This window comes from Cottoperca gobio, chromosome 4 (genome assembly GCF_900634415.1).
Source record: "Cottoperca gobio chromosome 4, fCotGob3.1, whole genome shotgun sequence".
In the NCBI taxonomy this organism is placed as follows: Eukaryota; Metazoa; Chordata; class Actinopteri; order Perciformes; family Bovichtidae; genus Cottoperca; species Cottoperca gobio.
Window position 1 is genome coordinate 20,863,981 of NC_041358.1, and position 18,820 is coordinate 20,882,800.

Sequence of the window (18,820 nt, forward strand, 5' to 3'; positions counted from 1 at the left end):
CAATACATCATCAACCCCAGTATTGTTGAAACGTGTCCAGTGAAGGAGTTAAGGCTTTGCAAACGTTGACCTTCAGTGCTTCTGTCAAGAAAGTCAGTGTAATGTTTCAAATGCCAGAACCCAGAGGAAAATCCATCATTTCAGCAATCCATCACTGAAGCCGTGTTTTTTTTGGTTAAAAGTGGTTCCCAAGTTTATTTCTATGGCAAACAAGTGGATGAGTGTGACCATAATTTAGTCAACATATTCATTGAAGCTTATAAGATTAAAGACAACAAACATCTAATACCACAATTATACAATAGAATGTGAAACTCTATAAACTGCTTCAGTGCTCATGTCAGACAGAAATGGGAGAGAGAATCAGGCCTGTAGATAACTGAAGAATATATTAGAAAGTCACAGTACTACCTCGGGGTCTTGGCAATAGCTGGAAGAACATCATACGATATTTTGTGAATCCAAAATTGAAATATTTACAAAGTGGTTCTCCAAGGGAAAAAAATAAATGCTGGAGGCAGTGCGGCAAAAGAAAATTGTCTGACATTTTCATAGCTGTTGGGCTATTCTTTATTTTATTTTATGTTGACAAGAGACTGCTAAAGCGGTTATATTACAGCTCAGCAAAATCTTTTTAAATCTCTTTAAAGTACTTCGGGCCATCATACAGAGATTGCAGCAGGCAATATACAACAAAAAGATGACTGAACTGTTACTGTCAATGAAGTGAACTGTGTGGAATAAATTGCCCTAGATCATAAGAATGTGACAATTAGTAAAATACTGTAAGAAGAAAACAAAAAGGAATATAAATATACAGTATGTGCCTATAAGATGTAGTGAAATACCCTGTTACTGTAGAAGTCTTGTGTCAACCTACTCATTTAACTTGAAAATATTAATACAATTACAAAAAAGATTTTCATAACAACCTTGTCTTTTTATTAAATGGAACTTATAATATAAGAAATTAAACGTTAAAGGGAATATATGTATATTTAATGTAAATGGAGTTAGATTAGTTCAAATGTCAATAATGTAAAACCCTGACACTGTACCACCTGAGATACAAAATAACAAATGAAAAGATGGATATCAGCCCAACATAAGATTAGGCACAGCCATAAAAAGACAACATGTGTCTGTATATTCACACTCACTATGCTGGTGCTGAGCTCCTCGTCTGTGATATCCAGAGAGTCTCTGTGTCTGTTGAACCTCCAGCCTGTCCCATCGTCACATGTCCCCTCCCAGTGTTTGAAATGAGCCACCTGCCGAGTCTGAGAAAGACAGCGTTCTTCAGTCCCTTTGACGGCAACTCAATCACTTTGTCTCAGACACATAATATGTTTTTACCAAAGATGCATTGCTTCCTGTCCCACTTTAGAAATTCTACTCATAGGTTCAAAAGCAGAAGACATGTTACAGATCTTTGAGAAGGTTGCAAAAACATATAATGCCAATATTAGAGCCTTATTTTTCTTTCATTATTGCTTTTTGTTTGTTTTCTTAAGCACTTCAAGCTTCATCATTGCATAAAATGTGCTATACAAATAAAGTTATTATTAATATTTACCAGGGTCTTATGGGTAGCATAGAGCTCCTGCAGGATCTGGTCAACGATGGAGTTGGTGAGATAAGAAACCACGGACAGCTTCACTTCTCTGCAGAAGATTGGGTTAGGGGAAAGGGAGAGACGGACGGGAAGAGGTTTGGTAAAAGCGAGAGGAAATCAATAACCTACTTATCAAATTCAACCCTTTACTGCTGCTCGCCCCTTTTCCTTTCCTACATCTGTCTCTTACTCTAAAGCTCGGTGGATGTCCTGCGCTGCTCTCTCCATCAGAGCTGTCCGAATGGCAGAGCGAGGGATGGACACGCGCTCGGAGACGGATGAGAGTGGAGGACTCAACCTCTCTGCCGCAGAAGAAGATATAGGGCAGAGCTCGCGACAGAGAGACACCATGGAGTCCACGATCACCTGCAATGGATGCCAACGATCAGTAAGTCATCTATGACGGATCATGGTGTGGAAAGAAGCTGTTAGATCTACCTGAAGCTCCTTGTCCGCAGCTTTGGCGAGTTCTCCAGCCAGAGAGTCCAGTCTCTGCCGCACCGGCCCGTCCACAGACAGCACATGAGCCAGCTCACACAGTGAAGGGTACAGCTTGAAAGAAATAAAAAAATTAATTCTAATGTCTTTGTGACTAATGCAAATAGTATGCTCACTCATTTTACATCACTCACAGCGCGGGAGTTCCTCGCCTCTTTTAACACTTGTTTAGCAGCTTGAATCTCCTCCATCTCTCCAACGCTTTGTAACACACACACCTGCTGCTGGACACGCACGCACAGGCGCTCCATCACCTTGGAAACAGACAGGCGGGGGAGTGTTAAGAGCGCAATCACGCGTAAAACCCTCAAACATATGGCGAGGGAAGCGCACACAGATAAGTGCTACCTGTTCGGAAGTGCTCGTGACCAGGCCTTGGTGCAGCCGCAGAGCCTGCCTCTGAGAGAAGCGCTGAGTCTGGTTGTTTCTCACCAGGGAGCGCTGGATCTGTGCAGCAGACAGGCAGAAGAGTGAGTTTAATAAACTAGCCTCAAAAACACGAGGAGGACAGACCGCAATAACAAGGGGATGATGCAACTGACAGATTGTTGAGGAAACAAAGTGCAATGAAGCAGAGTGAAAGGAGGCAGAGAAGAGGCACATTTCTGGGCCCCGTTTCCTAAAAACATCTTCAGGCTGGGATGATCGTAGAATCCATCTTACAAACCCTCTTAAAACCATTCTTGTAGAAAGGAACATAAATCTACAAGTACCTCCTTCCCACTTGTAGGAGGCTAAGAGCAGCCTCCAGAATCTACATGTTTCTTTGATATGTGTATTGATCTTGTTCATTTCCTTTTATCCTGACCACTGATGCACTCTGCTGTGACGTTTGAGGTAAAATGAGCATTTTTCAAAAAAGAAAAAGCAAGAAAATAGCATTTAAAAATAAATAAATACAATAATTAATTTGACAGCAAGACAGTAATAACTACAGAAATGACAGCAGCACTTTGAAGTTGAAAGATGTAGGCAACTGGATTTGTCTATTTTCATTTATTAATTTATTCGCAGCATCAAAGTAAGGAATGTTTACCTAAAGTCAATGTATTAACCTCCTCTGGCAGAAATGCTACTTTCATGATGTTTTCAGTTTCCCTATCTTCTTCTTTCTTTTCATACAAGGTGGTTTCAGGTAACATGTTGTACTCCAGCTGACACTGATTAAAGTTTACCTTCTTAAACTTACTTTAACATGAATCATAAAGTACCAATGAAGCTTCCTTTTGATACGGAACAATTGTAAGTATATAACATTTCTATTGTGTTGTTTCCAGGATTCACACTTTACACTCTGCAGCTCCCCTCCGCTTTATAGCAAGTTTATGCTCATTGTTTAGTTGTACGTCTGCAACTTCTCTGTTTTGGTTCCCTCTAACTGCTCTTAGTGTTGTTTTCTTCCACAGCAGGCAGCTGATTTTATACAAAACGCTCTATTAACCCACTGTATACTAGCTCCTCAGCAGACAGACTCAGTAAGAGACTTGCTGGTAACAATAGTGGAGCATTTAGCAGCTAAAGAGCCTGATATTTCCCACAGGGTTTGGTAGAGACCAAAATCAGCCTTAAAAGAGAGTGAATATGGGACACCATGCCATTTGATACTTTGTTATTATACAAATAACGATTCTAGACGCTTTAAGTGCTACTTTGGGAAAATGTAAGAGCGCTTCTTGTAGAAAACACTTTTAACTTTTCCACAAAAGCATTGTGACCTGAGACTTAGATGATCTTAGATTTACAATGGAAGTAAAATAATCTTAGCTGTTAGATGCTTTCGGGAAACGGGGCCTGGGTAATTTCGTTATTTGGTGAATCAGACCATTATGCGTGGAACCGTATAGATTTTTACAGCAGTAGGATCAAACAAAACTGAATATCTAGACTTTGACTAACAGATACAAAACTCATAGAGCCTCAGATTTGCTGTTTTTTCTTTTTAAACATAAAATGCTGCTAAATTCTGACCCAAAGCCCTTGATGTATTTATAGTTCAAATGCAAATGGTTGAAGTAAAACTGAGTTTTGAAGATGCAAGACAACATGCTAAAGATGTTCTGTTGAGACCAGAAATGCTCCAGAAAGAGATCAAATCTCCCAGATTTAGTTTAATCTGTTGAATTTAAATTTCTATTTCTGACAGTAACGGTGTCAGTTGCTGGTCTCCGATTTCCAACCTTGGTCAGTGCCTGCTCTGTCCTCTCAGGGGCGCTGCGGTACGCCTGGCTGATGTCACTTAGGGGTAGAGGCATGTACTGCAATATGAAGTTACTGAGAAAGAGGAAGGAGGAAGAGGAAGGAACAGAGGAAGGGTCGAGTTATTGAAGGAGACAGTAAAGGACTAAAGAGAGAAAATAAAGTGGGTTACAGATTCAAGGGTTAGTTAAGGTTAATATCCCCCTATGGACAGAGCTCTTCCCAAAATATCCCTCCTATGCCATGCAATGAGTGAGTAATACTTTGATCTTTGCAACCATGTCATCCTTAGCCTAAAGTAAAGTCTGCACCGTTGAAGATAGCAAACTGGAAAGCAATTGACGCTGCAAATTTCAACATTCATCCATCCATACATCCATCAACGTTTTAAAAGCTCTTAGAAGGTAAATATATCACTGTTTCTAAGATTCAACACTGTTCTTGCAGCAGATCCTAATAATTATTGCCAAATTAGAGCGTGCACATAAAAATACATGTCGGTGATGTTTGAATGCTCTTACTGTTCAAGTGCTCGGGCCACATCTAGAAATCCTGATGCGGAGGTGTTGTTGCGATCCCATGTCACACTCCTGCAGGGCAAAGTGGTTAGTTGCACTGAATACAAACCTCCATATAGATCAGAAATGATACTGCAAAAACAAAAAGATGTCCCGTCTTTCTACATTTATTCTCTTTCACCTGAGCGTGGTGTTGATCTGAAGGGCTTTGCTCAGCATCTTGGCTCCGATGTCGTCCATGTTGTTCCCACTCAGGTCCACTTTTTTCAGGCAGGTGTTGCTGCCCAGGGCGTTGACCAGCACGGTGCCCCGGGAGCGTAGGCGCGAGTCTGTCAGGGACAGCGACTGCAGGGCCTGAAGAGGCAGAGGGGAAACAAAGGTGAGTGTGTGAGTGTGTGTGGGTTGGAGGGATATAAAGAGAGGAGGGGACTGGGGAGCTGTGAGGATAAAGTGCAGTGGTGAAATTGACTGGGATGTGACTGCTCGCCAACATGACTTTACATGCTGTATGTATGAATGATTTATAATATGTGTGTGTATTGAGTAACTGAGGCAGTAATAATTAATGATACATGGACACATCTAAAGTAAAACATAATGCAAAAATTATGAGTCTAGGAATCCAACCTTAAGCCAAACAATTATTATTATATTTATTATTGTTCCCTTCCACAATGGGAGGAGTGACATTTTTCTGTGTTTTTGCAGCTGATCCATTTTCTATTTGGATGATTATTATGAAGCAAAAGCAGTGCAAGCAAACCGATACATTTGCATTACACAGTATGTTTTTTAAGAGAGAAGATGTCCTTTGTTATCACTCACACATTCCTCCTCCTGTATGAGATGCACCAGTTTCTGCAGGACTTCATCCAGAACCCTGCAGACAAACACAGAGACGAGGCTGGGTGAGTTGGCGCGAGTCATTTCCTGCTGACAGCGAGATGTCCGCCCGAAGAAAGGCAGGTGCTTATTAAAAAGGGACGTTAAATCAAAGACACGTATATTCGAGCTGGCATATATACGCACACGCCTTGTGTTCATGTACACACACAAATAACTGCAGCAAAGTGTGACACAGAGCACTGGAAGCACCTGTTTTTAATGTTGAAGTTCTTGCCCAGATAAAGGTGTTTGAGGGAGGGGTGTCTGGAGAGGGCCGGCAGTACTATGAGCAAGTCTGCATCGAGACCTGTCAACCCACACACAGAGACACATACACATATAGAGCACAACGTGGCTTGATTCATTAACATCCCACTCAAACCTCGCCTGCCTGCCCGAGGACAAAGAGTCAAGGTCACAGAAGGATGTGTTGAAGCGTGCCACTGTACCGTTGTCTGAGATATCCAGAGTGCCAACAGAGGAGACTCTGGGGAAGAGTTCTTGGATTACAGCAGCTCCTGCAGACCTTAGCTGGAGAGAGAGAGTGAAGCGCAAACCAACACATGAAACAGGCAAGAATCCCAGTCATTTTAGGGTTTAGTCTTTGGGGAATTGTTCTATTTTTCCACAGTGAAGCAGATTTATTAATGCTTCTGTTATGTCCCTGCAAACAGTGTGAAGGTTTGTTGAAGAGTGAGCTCTGCCTTGCTTGTGATCTGCAGCAGATCTGCTCAGTGGTAGGGAAAACATCTTTGGCTACTTAATAACTCAGCACTTTTTTGCTTAAACATGTAAATATATAAATATTCTAATAACCTGGAAGAGCTGTTTCCATTAGCTGTGAGTGCACAGCCCACAGTTCGCACTGTCTAAAAAAAGTATATTTACTAAAGCACTGTACTTAAGTAAAATGGTATGCTACTCTGGATGTGTGTGAGAATCCCATTTTATGCATTTACTAGTTGATTTACAAATTCTAAATTTAACATACAAAATGTTCCATCAGTAAACCTGTAAAAGATTCTGAGTGTTGTATAATGAATGAAACAAATTGTACACATTATATAAACTGAGTTTTGGCCTTGACTTCAGCTGTAAAAGCAGAGCCAATAGTTGTACTTGTGACTTAAATGTGTCTGTTAATGTGTGACTTCAGTGTCACTTAGAGTGTGGGAACTTTGTGTTTCCGACATAGTTTCTGCTTTGAGTCGGTATTTAGATGTTCACAAAAGTAGCACATTTCATTCAGACGTTTCTTTTTTTGTTGTTTCTACAGCTAGAAATATTTTCTTTACATTAATAAACCTGAATTTCAGTGAGCTTATGTTTCGAAAAACAGAAATCTACACAAATTAGCTTGCTAAAAAAAAAAAAAAAAAAAGGTAAATAAAAAGTTTGCTAGCTCTGCATAGCTCTGCCTCTCAATAGTGTGTATCCAATCAAAAGACGTGGACGTGCTGACGTTATCGTACGCCTGCTAGCTGGCCCCGGTGTCCCCAACTCGAAATCTGATTGGTTAACGCCACAGTTTTGTCTCCGTTCACTTTAAGCGACAGGCGCCCGCATTGTTGATTCTGAAGGCCTCAGGGCAGATCTCTTGGACCCTGGCAACACATCATGGCTGAAATATGATTGGATAAAAGCTCTAACATAAAGGCCAGCCCTCCAGAGGAAAGCTATGAAATGAAGAGAATAGAGTATGGGGAATAATTGAATACATATTTGTAGAAATAATATATAAAAATTAAATGTATGTTCTGATGATGTTTAGGCCAGCAGAGAAGGCCTTGCTGGCCCTGACGGCCCACCACTGCTTTAGACTGCAGGTGGAGATATAAAGAAAATCCCCCAATATTGAACTACCCCTTTAACTTGAGCTTAGAATCCACTGCAGACATAGAGATGAACTCTTACCTCACAGCCACTGATGTCGAGATGAAGGTCATTGATATGAGGATTGGAGGTTAACCCTGTTAGGAGAGCTCTGTGGAGACAGGAAGGATAGAAGTTCCTTAAGATAAGGAGAGGAAGCTTCAGATATCCATGTGCTTCATTGTAGTGGAGTTTAGATAAAAGGAAGCAGATCTGGGGAGAGAAAATAAGAGGCCCCAGTACCTCAGAACATCAGGGGGCAGCTTCATAGAGGCCAGGCTGACATAAGTGAGGCTGAAGGCCGAGCTGAAGAACTGACGGAACAGCGGCAGCGTGTCCTTCACTTTCCTAGTGCATAGGAAAAAAAACAAGATGAAAGAGAGGAGAAGATAGAGAGAGTGGTATGGAATGAGACCGGCCACACATTAGAGATGAAGTGACCTTGTTGACATGCTGGTTAAATATGAGTGCAGTGCTGAGCGCAGAGTACTGACACAGAATGAGAAAAAAGATGAATATTGCTTTGCTGTAAGAGGGCAGGGGAGCAAGTGGGGTCAAATGATAGATAGCTTCTGCATAAATATTCATGAGTCTTATCTATGCAGACAGCGCCGGGAGTTCTGGTTTTAAACGGCACACCCAGAGAGAGTACCAGTGAATCCCACAAAGCTCATTTCTGAATTCCCATTAAGCAAGAGATGAAGATAACAACAAAGTAGAAAAAAGGGAGAACGGATGACGAGAGAGGAGAGCCTTTATGGTTAAATAAGGATGATATATTCCCAGATTTGGATTTGAAGCTGCTTTTGTTGTTTAGGTAATGATATGTAAAGATATGACTAACCTGTGGGAGAAGGAATTTTTGGAAAGATTCAGAAAGGAAAGATCAGCGCAACACCCCCTCAGAAGCGCCCCAAATAGCTGCATGAGACACAGGGTGGAAACGGGCTGAGCATTGTACAGAGAGAAATGCATTTCTTTTCAACGTTGCATGTAAACATTTGATCATCGACAGACATTAAATACTTACTGAGTCCACAGAGCAATCTGTGCCCGACAGATCCAAATGGACCAGGCAGTTGGGCTGAGACAAAAACAAAAACAAGTTCTGGAAACAGAAAGAGAGAGACGTCACATTAAGCTGGAAGTGGCGTATAAATGGAACAGTGTGTGTTTTTGTTTGCATATGGGTTGTGCTTTCTGACCGAGGCATCCTCCCCCGAGAGGACCCCGGGGTTCTTGCTCAGGTCCAGGTGCAGTAGAGAGTTGGAGTACTCATCGCTGGAGCACAGAGCCTGAGAGAGAGACACCACTCCTGAGAGAGAGCGAGAGACAGAGAGACAGAGAGACAGAGCGAAAGAGAGAGACAGAGAGAGAGAGCAAGCCAGAGAGAGAGAGAGCAAGAGAGAGACAGAGAGAGAGAGAGCGAGACAGAGAGAAAGAGAGCAAGCCAGAGAGAGACAGAGAGAGACAGAGACAGACAGAGAGAGAGAGCAAGCCAGAGAGAGAGAGAGCAAGAGAGAGACAGAGAGAGAGAGCGAGACAGAGACAGAGAGATAGCAAGAGAGCAAGAGAGAGAGAGAGACAGAGAGACAGAGCGAAAGAGAGAGACAGAGAGACAGAGAGACAGAGAGACAGAGCGAAAGAGAGAGACAGAGAGAGAGAGCAAGCCAGAGAGAGACAGAGAGAGAGAGAGCGAGACAGAGAGAAAGAGAGCAAGCCAGAGAGAGACAGAGCGAGACAGAGACAGACAGAGAGAGAGAGAGCAAGCCAGAGAGAGAGAGAGCAAGAGAGAGACAGAGAGAGAGAGCGAGACAGAGACAGAGAGATAGCAAGAGAGCAAGAGAGAGAGAGAGAGAGAGAGAGAGCGAGACAGAGCGAGAGAGAGACAGAGAGAGAGAGATAGCAAGAGAGCAAGAGAGAGAGAGAGAGAGAGAGCGAGACAGAGCGAGAGAGAGACAGAGAGCAAGAGAGAGAGAGAGCGAGACAGAGAGAGAGAGATAGCAAGAGAGCAAGAGAGAAAGAGAGAGAGAGCGAGACAGAGCGAGAGAGAGAGAGAGAGCAAGCCAGAGAGACAGAGAGATGGATAAACAGGGGGGGGGGGGTGGGTATTGTACAATATTATATTAAGACAGAGAAGAGAACACTCTCAAAACATTTTGTGCCTTTACATAATTCATACACATCTGCAGCAGTGGGTATTAATGGATGTAATGGGAAGCATGGGTGCATCGTATCTGCCTGCTTCAATGTAATATTTAAATTCTCGGCTGGGTACACATTAAGATGAGACGTAACAGGAGGCATGCTGCCTGCGGGGCAGCACAAGACATCAAAAGTCAATATGGAGTCGGTGCAGGGGCAAAACATGAAATAAAGCACTTCAGGAGGGAGAATCATCAGGGGCTTTGGAGGTTTTATACTCCATAAATTATTATATAACCTGAGATCATAGAGCAGTTTAATCAGCTATATAATAAAAACTGTTGTGGGTTTAATCCAACCAATCTTCTACCTGATTTTGGGGAGTTCTTGAACTGTGGCCACACTTTCTCAACATCACTGAACCATAGATAGGGACAACAAGGCAGGACATAAAGAGCGACTGGCCCAAACCTTTGGAGGTGAGTGAAGTCTTCGAGAGGTTGAGAAGACGAAGTCCCTTGCTGAGGCGACAGACCTGCTGAATTAAGTTGGACACACCTGCAGCATACATACAAGAGATATAAGAAGACACCTCATTACCGCCATACTAAAATGACAAAATAAGACAACCAAAGAGAAGTTGATGTTTGACTGCACCTTGGTTGTCCAGTGAGTTGTGGGACAAGTTGAGCGAGTGGATGACAGAAGCAGGGTTCTCTGAAAGAGCAGCGGACATCTTCTGTGGAAAGTCTCTGTAAAGTGGGTCCATAGATTAGTACAGACAAACAGATGTTGTAAATACACACAAGCTTTTAAAGAGGCACTGTAGATATTTAGCATTACACTTTCATCAAGACTCACAAGGGATGGATTTAAAAAAGAAGGGTTCATATCTGTGCAGCAGATGCAAAGATTTTTCTGACGTTTAGTCACTAAGTATAGGGCAAGTTAAAAAACAAAACACTGGAGCCTACACTTCCCATAATGCAAGACAGTAGTGTTGTATATTTGATCCTCCAGACTGGTTAATGCCCACATCTTTGAAACAACCCAAGTTTCTATCACAGGCTTTGTTAAAGATTCAAAGGCTCAAGCCCAATCTGAGATTTTTCAGATTTTAGAGATCTTTCTTCAGAGCCACAGAGGACATCATACAACTGAGTAGTAATCCTGTGAGTTTATAGAAGATTGAAAGGATGAAAAGTAAAAGAGAGGGATCAAAACTCACGATTTTAACCCAGCGTTCTCCAGAGTGATCTCCTCCAGGCTGGAGGATTTGCTGACCGTGTGCAGGATCTGCTCAGTGACCTCTGACCCCTGAAAGAAACATTTTCACATTTCAACTAAACTTTTCCCCCCGCTTTTAGCTTAAAGCCTCTTTTAATACCTCAACAGAAACAGTTTATACTTACTATCCGCAGGTCTTTGCAGTACAGTTTAGTGAACCAGGTGTTGTATGCCATTGATGCAACAATCACCGCCAAATCCCTGGTAAAGATACAACTGAGATAAATGAGGCACCATATTTTGGAGGGAAATAGTTTTGACCGCTGTTTGTCCCTCACCTGCTCTCCAGGTGGCTGAAGTCCAGCAGGTTGAACTCTCGGCTGTCCTGGGAGTGATAGATGGTGTCCACATCCTAGGAGCAACATTACCCATGAGCCTGTTTGCTGCAGTATATGACCCCCTCATTTTGTGCACAGTGCTGTACGTAACACTCAAAAGCACTCACAGCGACACAGGCACAGTCCCACAGCTCTTACCCACTGCACTTCCTCCTTGCAGCTGATGCCATTATAGTCGCACAGAGCGGCGTATGTCTCTGAGAAGCCTCCTGAGAGAGGCAGGCAGTGGGAAAAAAACAAAAGAGAGAAGAAATATGAATCTGAGATGATGTGAACAGCTGCTTCTTTCAGCTACAACAAGAGAGAAAAGGCAGGGAAATGCACACAGAAACATTTGTCCCAATTATCAATCTTTTCTTTCTGTGACAGAGCACTTTAAAAAGAACATCTGGGACACCATTTGTGAAGTGTGTGAGCCAACTTCCTCACGAGCTGCCAAGTGCTGTGCGTGTGCCCGTAGTGTGTGTGTGTGTGTGTGTGTGTGTGTGTGTGTGTGTGTGTGTGTGTACAAATTCCCATGTTTGATGATAATGTCTCTTTTACCACAGGCCCTCTGGGTTTCCACTGAAGTTTCTGAGCTGGGTGAATACTTCCTGCTACCTTCCGAAAGGTCACTGTCTGAATGACAGATGGAAGGGCTGCAAAGATCAAAGAAACAAAGATATGGAATATATTTATTTAGATAATTGCGAAATTAAAGGTCATTTAAAAAAATTTAAAAAACTTTCTGATATGTGATCTATTCAGATATTCTTTTCTTGTGAGAGACACTTACGCGAAAATGGAGTTGTTGAATATTCGAGACAGAGCGAAATTAATATGGCTGACCACATGATTGAGGTGTTCACGTGACTCAAACCTCAGGGAGTAGCTGGACTTGTCAGTGTCGATAATAACCTGCACAGAAAATGGCACTGTAAGGGACTGTATGAAAATGATTATGGTGGCGAGGGGGGTTGAGTTTATAAGAAAGTACAAAACTCTAAAAAATGATAGTACTGAGTTTATTTGTTTCACCAATAATAACGAAGAGAGTAAAACAAAGAGACAATGTAATACATTTTGAACCTATGTATATTAATTGAATACAAGTTTCACAATAGCCACTGATGCTATTTTAGAATAAAGGGATACGAAATAAAAGGCTAAACTTAAAGTAATTACTTTAACCTATGATGCAGACTAAAGTGAAGGAGAAAATAAACGTTTGTAGAGATTTGTGTTTCTCATGACTCATGACTCATTAGTTGAGTGTGAGTGGGAAAATGATGCCCTACAATTGAAGATTGTTGTCCTCTGCATAAGGCAAAGTGCACCTTTACGACCTGTCGCGCACACGAAAGCCATCATTTGTGACTACTTTATCTTTTTTTTCTGTAATTAATCTTGCAAGCGAAGGCTGAAATAGAAAAATTAGAACAAGTAAGACTTAAAAAGACCTTCCCATGCCCTCCCAAAGCAGGCCGTCCCTAAACAGTTAGTCTTGTTGCCGCCACAGCCAACAAAACAGAAAGAAAAAGTTAGTAAGAGAGTAGCTGTTTCAAGTAAATGCTTTTTGTCAGTCCTCGAAGACCAAAGTGATGTAACCACTCCATTACACAGTAAAAAAAAAAAAAGCTGTAACAGTGGAGCTGAGTGCGTACAGAGTTCAGTATTAATGTTTAAATTCACCTGGTGCTCGGGCTGGGAATTCAAAGCTCGAATCTCCAAGAAGTTGAAAGTGGTTTCTACCTGTTGTTGCAGAAACAGTTGACAAATGGCATTATGAAAGACAAAGCTTCATACTGTACAATAAGTGGAGACAGGGAGGGGTAAGATGTACCTTAGCAGGAATCTTTGGTGCCAGGAAATAGAGACGCCATGTTGTGAGGACCTAAAAGGAGGAAAAAAACAAACTGAAAGTTCACTGCACACTCCCCATGGGGAACATAGACCCAGGGGTTTCTATGGTAATGATGAAAGGGAAATGAGTCCTTTCCATATGCATGTATTGATCCAGCTAAAAGCTCTCTGTGTCAGAGACAGGTTGTCTAACATTAATAGATTGACATACAGGCTGACGTTTTAATCACATTCTCACGAATACGAGATGTAATTTTATTAGCATTGCATTACGTCTGCTGTGGGCGAACATGAAAGTGGCACATATAATAAATGTGAGACATGCAGTGTGGCTTTGGGCTCAACAGGCAATCATTTCTGGTCATTCAGCATTTCCCCAGATCTTTAATATCAGAATTTAAAGGGAAATAACCACCTATTCTCAGTAGTAAATTATGTTTCCCTCCACATCCCAAGTCTGCACCAGAGCCAGAAATGGCGGTCATGCTGGGTCAGATTGCCAAATTAGCATTTTTTGCTACGCTACCTCTTCTAATTTGCTGTCTGCGGTTTGAAGTCATTTTTAGTGCAATGCAAAGTTGGTGGGACTTTGGACGTGCCTGGCAATTAGAAAGCAAACAAAGAGCTTAATTGTGCATCTCCAGCTGAACGAGCACATGCAGCTTTTCTAGGCCTGTATCTACTTACTCCCGGCATGGAAACATGTTTAATGCAGCTGTTGGATAAATTTGATTCTGCTCCTGATTCTTGTTCATGAGCGGCAATTTCTTTTTTGCTACATGCACAGCCTAAAAAAGTCAGTGTCTCTCTCCATCAAGGCTAACAAAGAGCAGTGATTGTTTGACATTTCGCTGCTCTCCACCAGCCCCAGAGTTCTGCCCCCGGCTCTTCTTCTTCTTCTCCTCTTCTGCTCCGTCACTCCCAATCATTTACTCCATTCTCTACTATGGCCCTTCTAAAACACTCCCTCAGGACAAAGCCCCCCCCCCCCCCCCCCCTCCATATGCCTCTCCCCAATGAAAAGCAGTAATTCAATTACAGGACCACTGTTGTATTTTGTGGAGAGAGGAGCTTGACACAGGCCTGTCAGAACCACACACTGACAGCCTCTTACACCAACGCAGCATTTGAGCTGTCGGAAGTATAGTCACTCAAAATGTGCGCGTGAGATGGAGAGAGAGAGAGATAGGGGGATATGGAGAGAGAGAGATAGGGGGAGATGGAGAGAGAGAGAGAATCTGGGTTTCTCTTCAAAGACTGTCTGAAGGACTTGATTAGGCAGACCACATTGTATCACATTACGGTGAATTAGTTAAGAGAGAGCGTATGAGTAAACAGGAGTAAATCATGCTGATACAGCAGGAGAGAGAGAGAGTTGTCCAGGTATCCCACATCAAAGAGAGACCACACACACACACACACACACACACACACACACATCATGCTTATTGTGGTGTATAATTAAGCAGGAGCGCTGCTACAGGACAGATAGCCTAATCTTCTCTCGTGTGACACCTCAGTAAGAAATCAAAATAAACTCATGTAACCTGCATTGACAGATCCCAACCTGAAAGAAAGCTTTGACACAATACCTTAACACGTGTAAGCTCTGCTCTCGCCCAAAGATCTAACACAACGCGTTTGATCAAACTCCAATCTCCTTTTCCGACTGCTATGCGCACCCAGCAGGAGCAACTGAACTCTTTCCAGTTCAGCTTTTAAGAGTTAGCAGTAAATGAGACATGGATAGGAAAGAGTTTATTGGAAAGATGTTTCCAGTAGATAGTGTCCGAATATCAAAGACCGTACATGCAGAAACTCTCCTCATCGCCCATGCTCGCCACACGATGAATCATTAAAGCATACATTGAGTGAAATCGCTGCTCTGTCGAGGCAACGCGTGATTGCAGGAGGGGCAGCTGTGTAAAAACTACACTGACTTCACTGCAGTTGGCCTGGGAATTGTATAAGATCTTGTGGTTTAGCTATTGCACTTAAAGAAGCATCCAATCAATAAAAGCTGCTGTACTGTATATAAAACAGGATGTTACCCGTGTTCATGCACACACTGTATATAAGTCCGCTGCACTGTGCAAGTACAAGCATCGTCCTTCCAGGTTTATATTTAAGTTCTGGTCCATAATGTAAGAGCTGATTGCCCCAGATTTGATCCAGATAGCTGGCTGAGCTTCACTCACTCAAATAGAGATTTCACAACTCTGTCCCATATTCTCTGATGAAAGCACCCCCAGAATCAAAGGCTGTGAGCTGCTCAGCCCCCCCCCACTGCCTCCACAGTAGACACGGAGGGATGCACAGCCGCTCCCACAGATACTGTCTATCCAATATTCATCCTGCCAACAGCAGTCGCAGAAGAGGGGTGGCAGTTATAATGCAGTTAGTAAATTATGTTCACCCCCACTGTTGAATCACGGAGAACGTCTACTTCTGCTGTCACGGGCAACACCGTCAGAGATCAATTAACACTGCAGTGGGAGTTGACATCAACAATGCTGTACATACAGTACATGGTGCACTCATTAGACCGTTTATGTTGCAGGATTTCATTTTGTCTTTCTTCTACATCAGCAACCCGGTGTTAGTGTAATACAGAGGCCCAGCCCTCAGTGAACAGACTGTAAGCAGAGACATACCACTAATCTGTCCTCCGTTTTCCCACTTTTGGCGTCGAGCTTAATTCCATGAACAAACTTGATAGATGATTTATCAATTATCTTCCTGATGCTTTCTGTGGATAAAAACACAAACACGTAGACATATAATGTTAGCAAAAATATAAACAAAAAGGGCACTCATTTTGAATGGATCAAACCAGCATTTTTGCACGTGTCTGCACACAGTGTAAAAACAACCAGCCTGCAACAGACTGAAAACTTGAGACGGGTAATTTATCACAGTCAAAATTATCATTTATTTTCCTCAAAGTCACACATTATTGTTGCATGTGCAGTGACTCGAGATTGATTTGCAAAGTTAACACTGCATTACCATACATCAATAACATTAGTTTGACAAAACTACAAAGGGAATCGTCTACTGTAGATTTTCTCTCCCGTCTCTGCAAGTTGATTTTCATATATCAGCATAATTGCCTTTCAGGTATAGCAAAAACAACAGAAGGTTGCTACTGATAAGTACTGAACATTAACATGTAATGTACCTAGTTCGCAACATACCAGGGATCTTTGTGCATATCATTCCCCATCTCTCTATCGCCTAATGTCCTCTTCTCATTTTACCACAGTCCAATCTCTAATACAAGGCAGAAAAATATAATACTCTAAAGCATCCAAAAGTATGATTTTTTAAGATAAAATCCAATCCGTTTAAATCAACCTGCACACTAAATCACTTTGACCTTTGGGTTGGCAGGTCTGTATTCACGTCTTCATCTACTAAGTGAGGGATATGTCAGAATTTTCATTCAATAAGACCGGTTGTGGCATTTCAGATGATACAATAATCCAAATGAACTATATGAGTCCTGCTGATTTTAAATAAATTACGAACCTCTTCTATGTAAAACTATTTAATCTGCATGTAACACTGAAGCAAAAAGAGTGACATTTAGTGGGAAGTAGTCTGGATTACATGGATTAATCACAGATAGACACAGAAATATATAATAATTTTCTTCAAATGCAAACACTGAGCTGCTCTATATCTTGTGGTACAAGAGCAACAAGACGCAGAGGAGCATCAGTGTTTATGTTTCACTGAGAAGTCTTCCTGTCAAACAGCATCACTGTCAATGCTGTGACCCCTGACCTATACGGCACATGAACTACCAGCCGCGCCAGAGGAAGAGTCTCACTCGCAGCCGGGTGGGAGCACACGGCACCGACACATCACAGAAACATACAGTCGCTGGCAGGAATTAGATGATTCAGCCTCTCCATTACTGGGTCTGCACAGCATCCCAGACTGAGGGTTTATGAGCAAATCGATACTAAAGCCGGGATGCTGGGATATGTCAGCAGAATTGATGCACTCACACCGGATAGTAAATCAAAACAAAATGTGTACTTTTGACACTGAAGTTACATTTAGTTGATAATGCTTTGGTATTTAAAAAAAAAAGTTTTTACCTTATTTTTATATTGTAGTATTGCTACTTTTACATAAGCAAAGGATATATACGTTTTACTTTCCAAGCCTAAAATAATACATAAATGCTTTTAACAAATTGGCACCGGTTTGCTGTATCACTATCACCTCTACATCAGTGAATACTGTATATATAAAACACTTATAAAACATTCAACGATAATCTTAATCCATCCTGATCCACACTAAAGTCTCATTCAGGTTGTGCAGAGCTGCAAATCTGCAGGCCACCAGGGGCCACAGTAGCCCCCCCAGTGCTCCTCCTGTCAATCAGTCAGTGCAGGCGGGGCAGAGGGAGGCGGTGCAGCCGCCCGGCAGGTGACTGAATGAGGAGGCAGGGACTCAACTGGATTAATCATCATCACAGTGCGCCTAATAGAGCCATTAGGAGTAATTAACGCAGCAGCAGACTCTCTGCTACTGAGTGTGGAGTGTGTGCGTGCGTTGCGATCGTGCACGTGATTCACTTCAAGGCTGTGCTGTGACTTTGGCATGTGTAAACTGTTGCTGTTTAAGAAAAAAATAAATACATATTTGTGCATGCTGTCGCAGTTTGGTCTAGCTTATGCATTTTTGTTGGCACGATACAGTGAACATCTGCCTCTATCAGTTCCTCTCTTTTCACTTTCGCACGCACACGCGCACGCGTACAATCACTAGCCTATAGCGCTTTAGCTGATTAGGCAGCAGGGAAACAAAGATAAAATACTCCAGGGTTAAGATTTAGAGAGGGAATCATACTCTGAAACAGGTTTGATGATCAAAGCGTGCAGAACAAAACGCTCTCAGACCCACGAGTGCACACCATTATTTCTACAACGCCCCTTTTCCTCTCTGGCCTAAGGCTGGGCTTTTTATTACCTGATCCTCCCCGAGGGGCAGATGTAAAGCAAGGTACATTTCCCTGCACTGTTAATTATTCATCTGCACATCAACTGATTCACATGCACCGAGGAGGACAAAGCCGCCCCGTAAAGCTTCAGGACAAAATGTAAAGGTGTAGCTCCTGACTATCATCCAATGCGTCTGTTTGGTCGCAGACGCGCGGAGAAAAAGCATCCCAAGCCTGAACGCAGACACACCGAGGGTGGCCGCGGTTACAACCCGCAACAAGACATAACACGGAGCAAAATAACCGAGCAGCGGACGTTACCCACCTGTAATATCCTTGCTTACACTTGCGAAACCAGAAGCAGAGATCTCTTTAGAAGCCATGTCTGATCCTCTCTCCTATTGCCACCCCTCCTCCTCTCCTCCTCTCCTCCACCTCCTCCCCCTGGCTCTCTCTCTCTCTCTCTCTCTCTCTCTCTCTCTCTCTCTCTCTCTCTCTCTCTCAGAAATGGACAAAAAGGATAGTCTCTCTCCCAGGCATTCCAGCAGAGCATCCGACTGACGCTTCCTGGAAGAAGCCCTGTGGATGTCAGGAGGCTGGATGTAGTGAGAGACGGGATGTGGAGGGAGGGGCAGAGAGGTGTAGGGAGGGATGAGGAGGAGAA

General features: G+C 42.6%; 1 protein-coding gene across 3 annotated transcripts in view; it reads right to left on the bottom strand.

Annotated features, from left to right (window-relative positions):
- Positions 1-18,566, bottom strand: part of LOC115007500 (capping protein, Arp2/3 and myosin-I linker protein 3-like) — a 28,270-nt gene extending 9,704 nt beyond the window's left edge. For 2 of the 3 annotated variants that reach the window (XM_029430406.1, XM_029430404.1), the window contains exons 1-29: positions 18,482-18,566; positions 15,851-15,945; positions 13,177-13,227; positions 13,026-13,085; positions 12,130-12,251; positions 11,898-11,992; positions 11,493-11,563; positions 11,295-11,368; positions 11,142-11,217; positions 10,958-11,046; positions 10,387-10,481; positions 10,201-10,287; positions 8,790-8,899; positions 8,615-8,692; positions 8,429-8,505; positions 7,828-7,932; positions 7,627-7,696; positions 6,162-6,243; positions 5,923-6,019; positions 5,653-5,707; positions 5,009-5,181; positions 4,831-4,899; positions 4,291-4,384; positions 2,462-2,560; positions 2,248-2,367; positions 2,054-2,167; positions 1,806-1,981; positions 1,577-1,664; positions 1,161-1,280 (exon numbers count right to left, since the gene is read on the bottom strand). In XM_029430406.1, coding sequence (XP_029286266.1) covers positions 1,161-1,280; positions 1,577-1,664; positions 1,806-1,981; positions 2,054-2,167; positions 2,248-2,367; positions 2,462-2,560; positions 4,291-4,384; positions 4,831-4,899; positions 5,009-5,181; positions 5,653-5,707; positions 5,923-6,019; positions 6,162-6,243; positions 7,627-7,696; positions 7,828-7,932; positions 8,429-8,505; positions 8,615-8,692; positions 8,790-8,899; positions 10,201-10,287; positions 10,387-10,481; positions 10,958-11,046; positions 11,142-11,217; positions 11,295-11,368; positions 11,493-11,563; positions 11,898-11,992; positions 12,130-12,251; positions 13,026-13,085; positions 13,177-13,227; positions 15,851-15,945; positions 18,482-18,539 — 2,700 coding nt within the window. In that variant the 5' untranslated portion in view covers positions 18,540-18,566. The remainder of the gene's footprint in view (positions 1-1,160; positions 1,281-1,576; positions 1,665-1,805; positions 1,982-2,053; positions 2,168-2,247; positions 2,368-2,461; positions 2,561-4,290; positions 4,385-4,830; positions 4,900-5,008; positions 5,182-5,652; positions 5,708-5,922; positions 6,020-6,161; positions 6,244-7,626; positions 7,697-7,827; positions 7,933-8,428; positions 8,506-8,614; positions 8,693-8,789; positions 8,900-10,200; positions 10,288-10,386; positions 10,482-10,957; positions 11,047-11,141; positions 11,218-11,294; positions 11,369-11,492; positions 11,564-11,897; positions 11,993-12,129; positions 12,252-13,025; positions 13,086-13,176; positions 13,228-15,850; positions 15,946-18,481) is intronic. The other variant, XM_029430405.1, reaches the window with a different exon arrangement.
- Between the last annotated feature and the right edge of the window lie 254 nt (positions 18,567-18,820).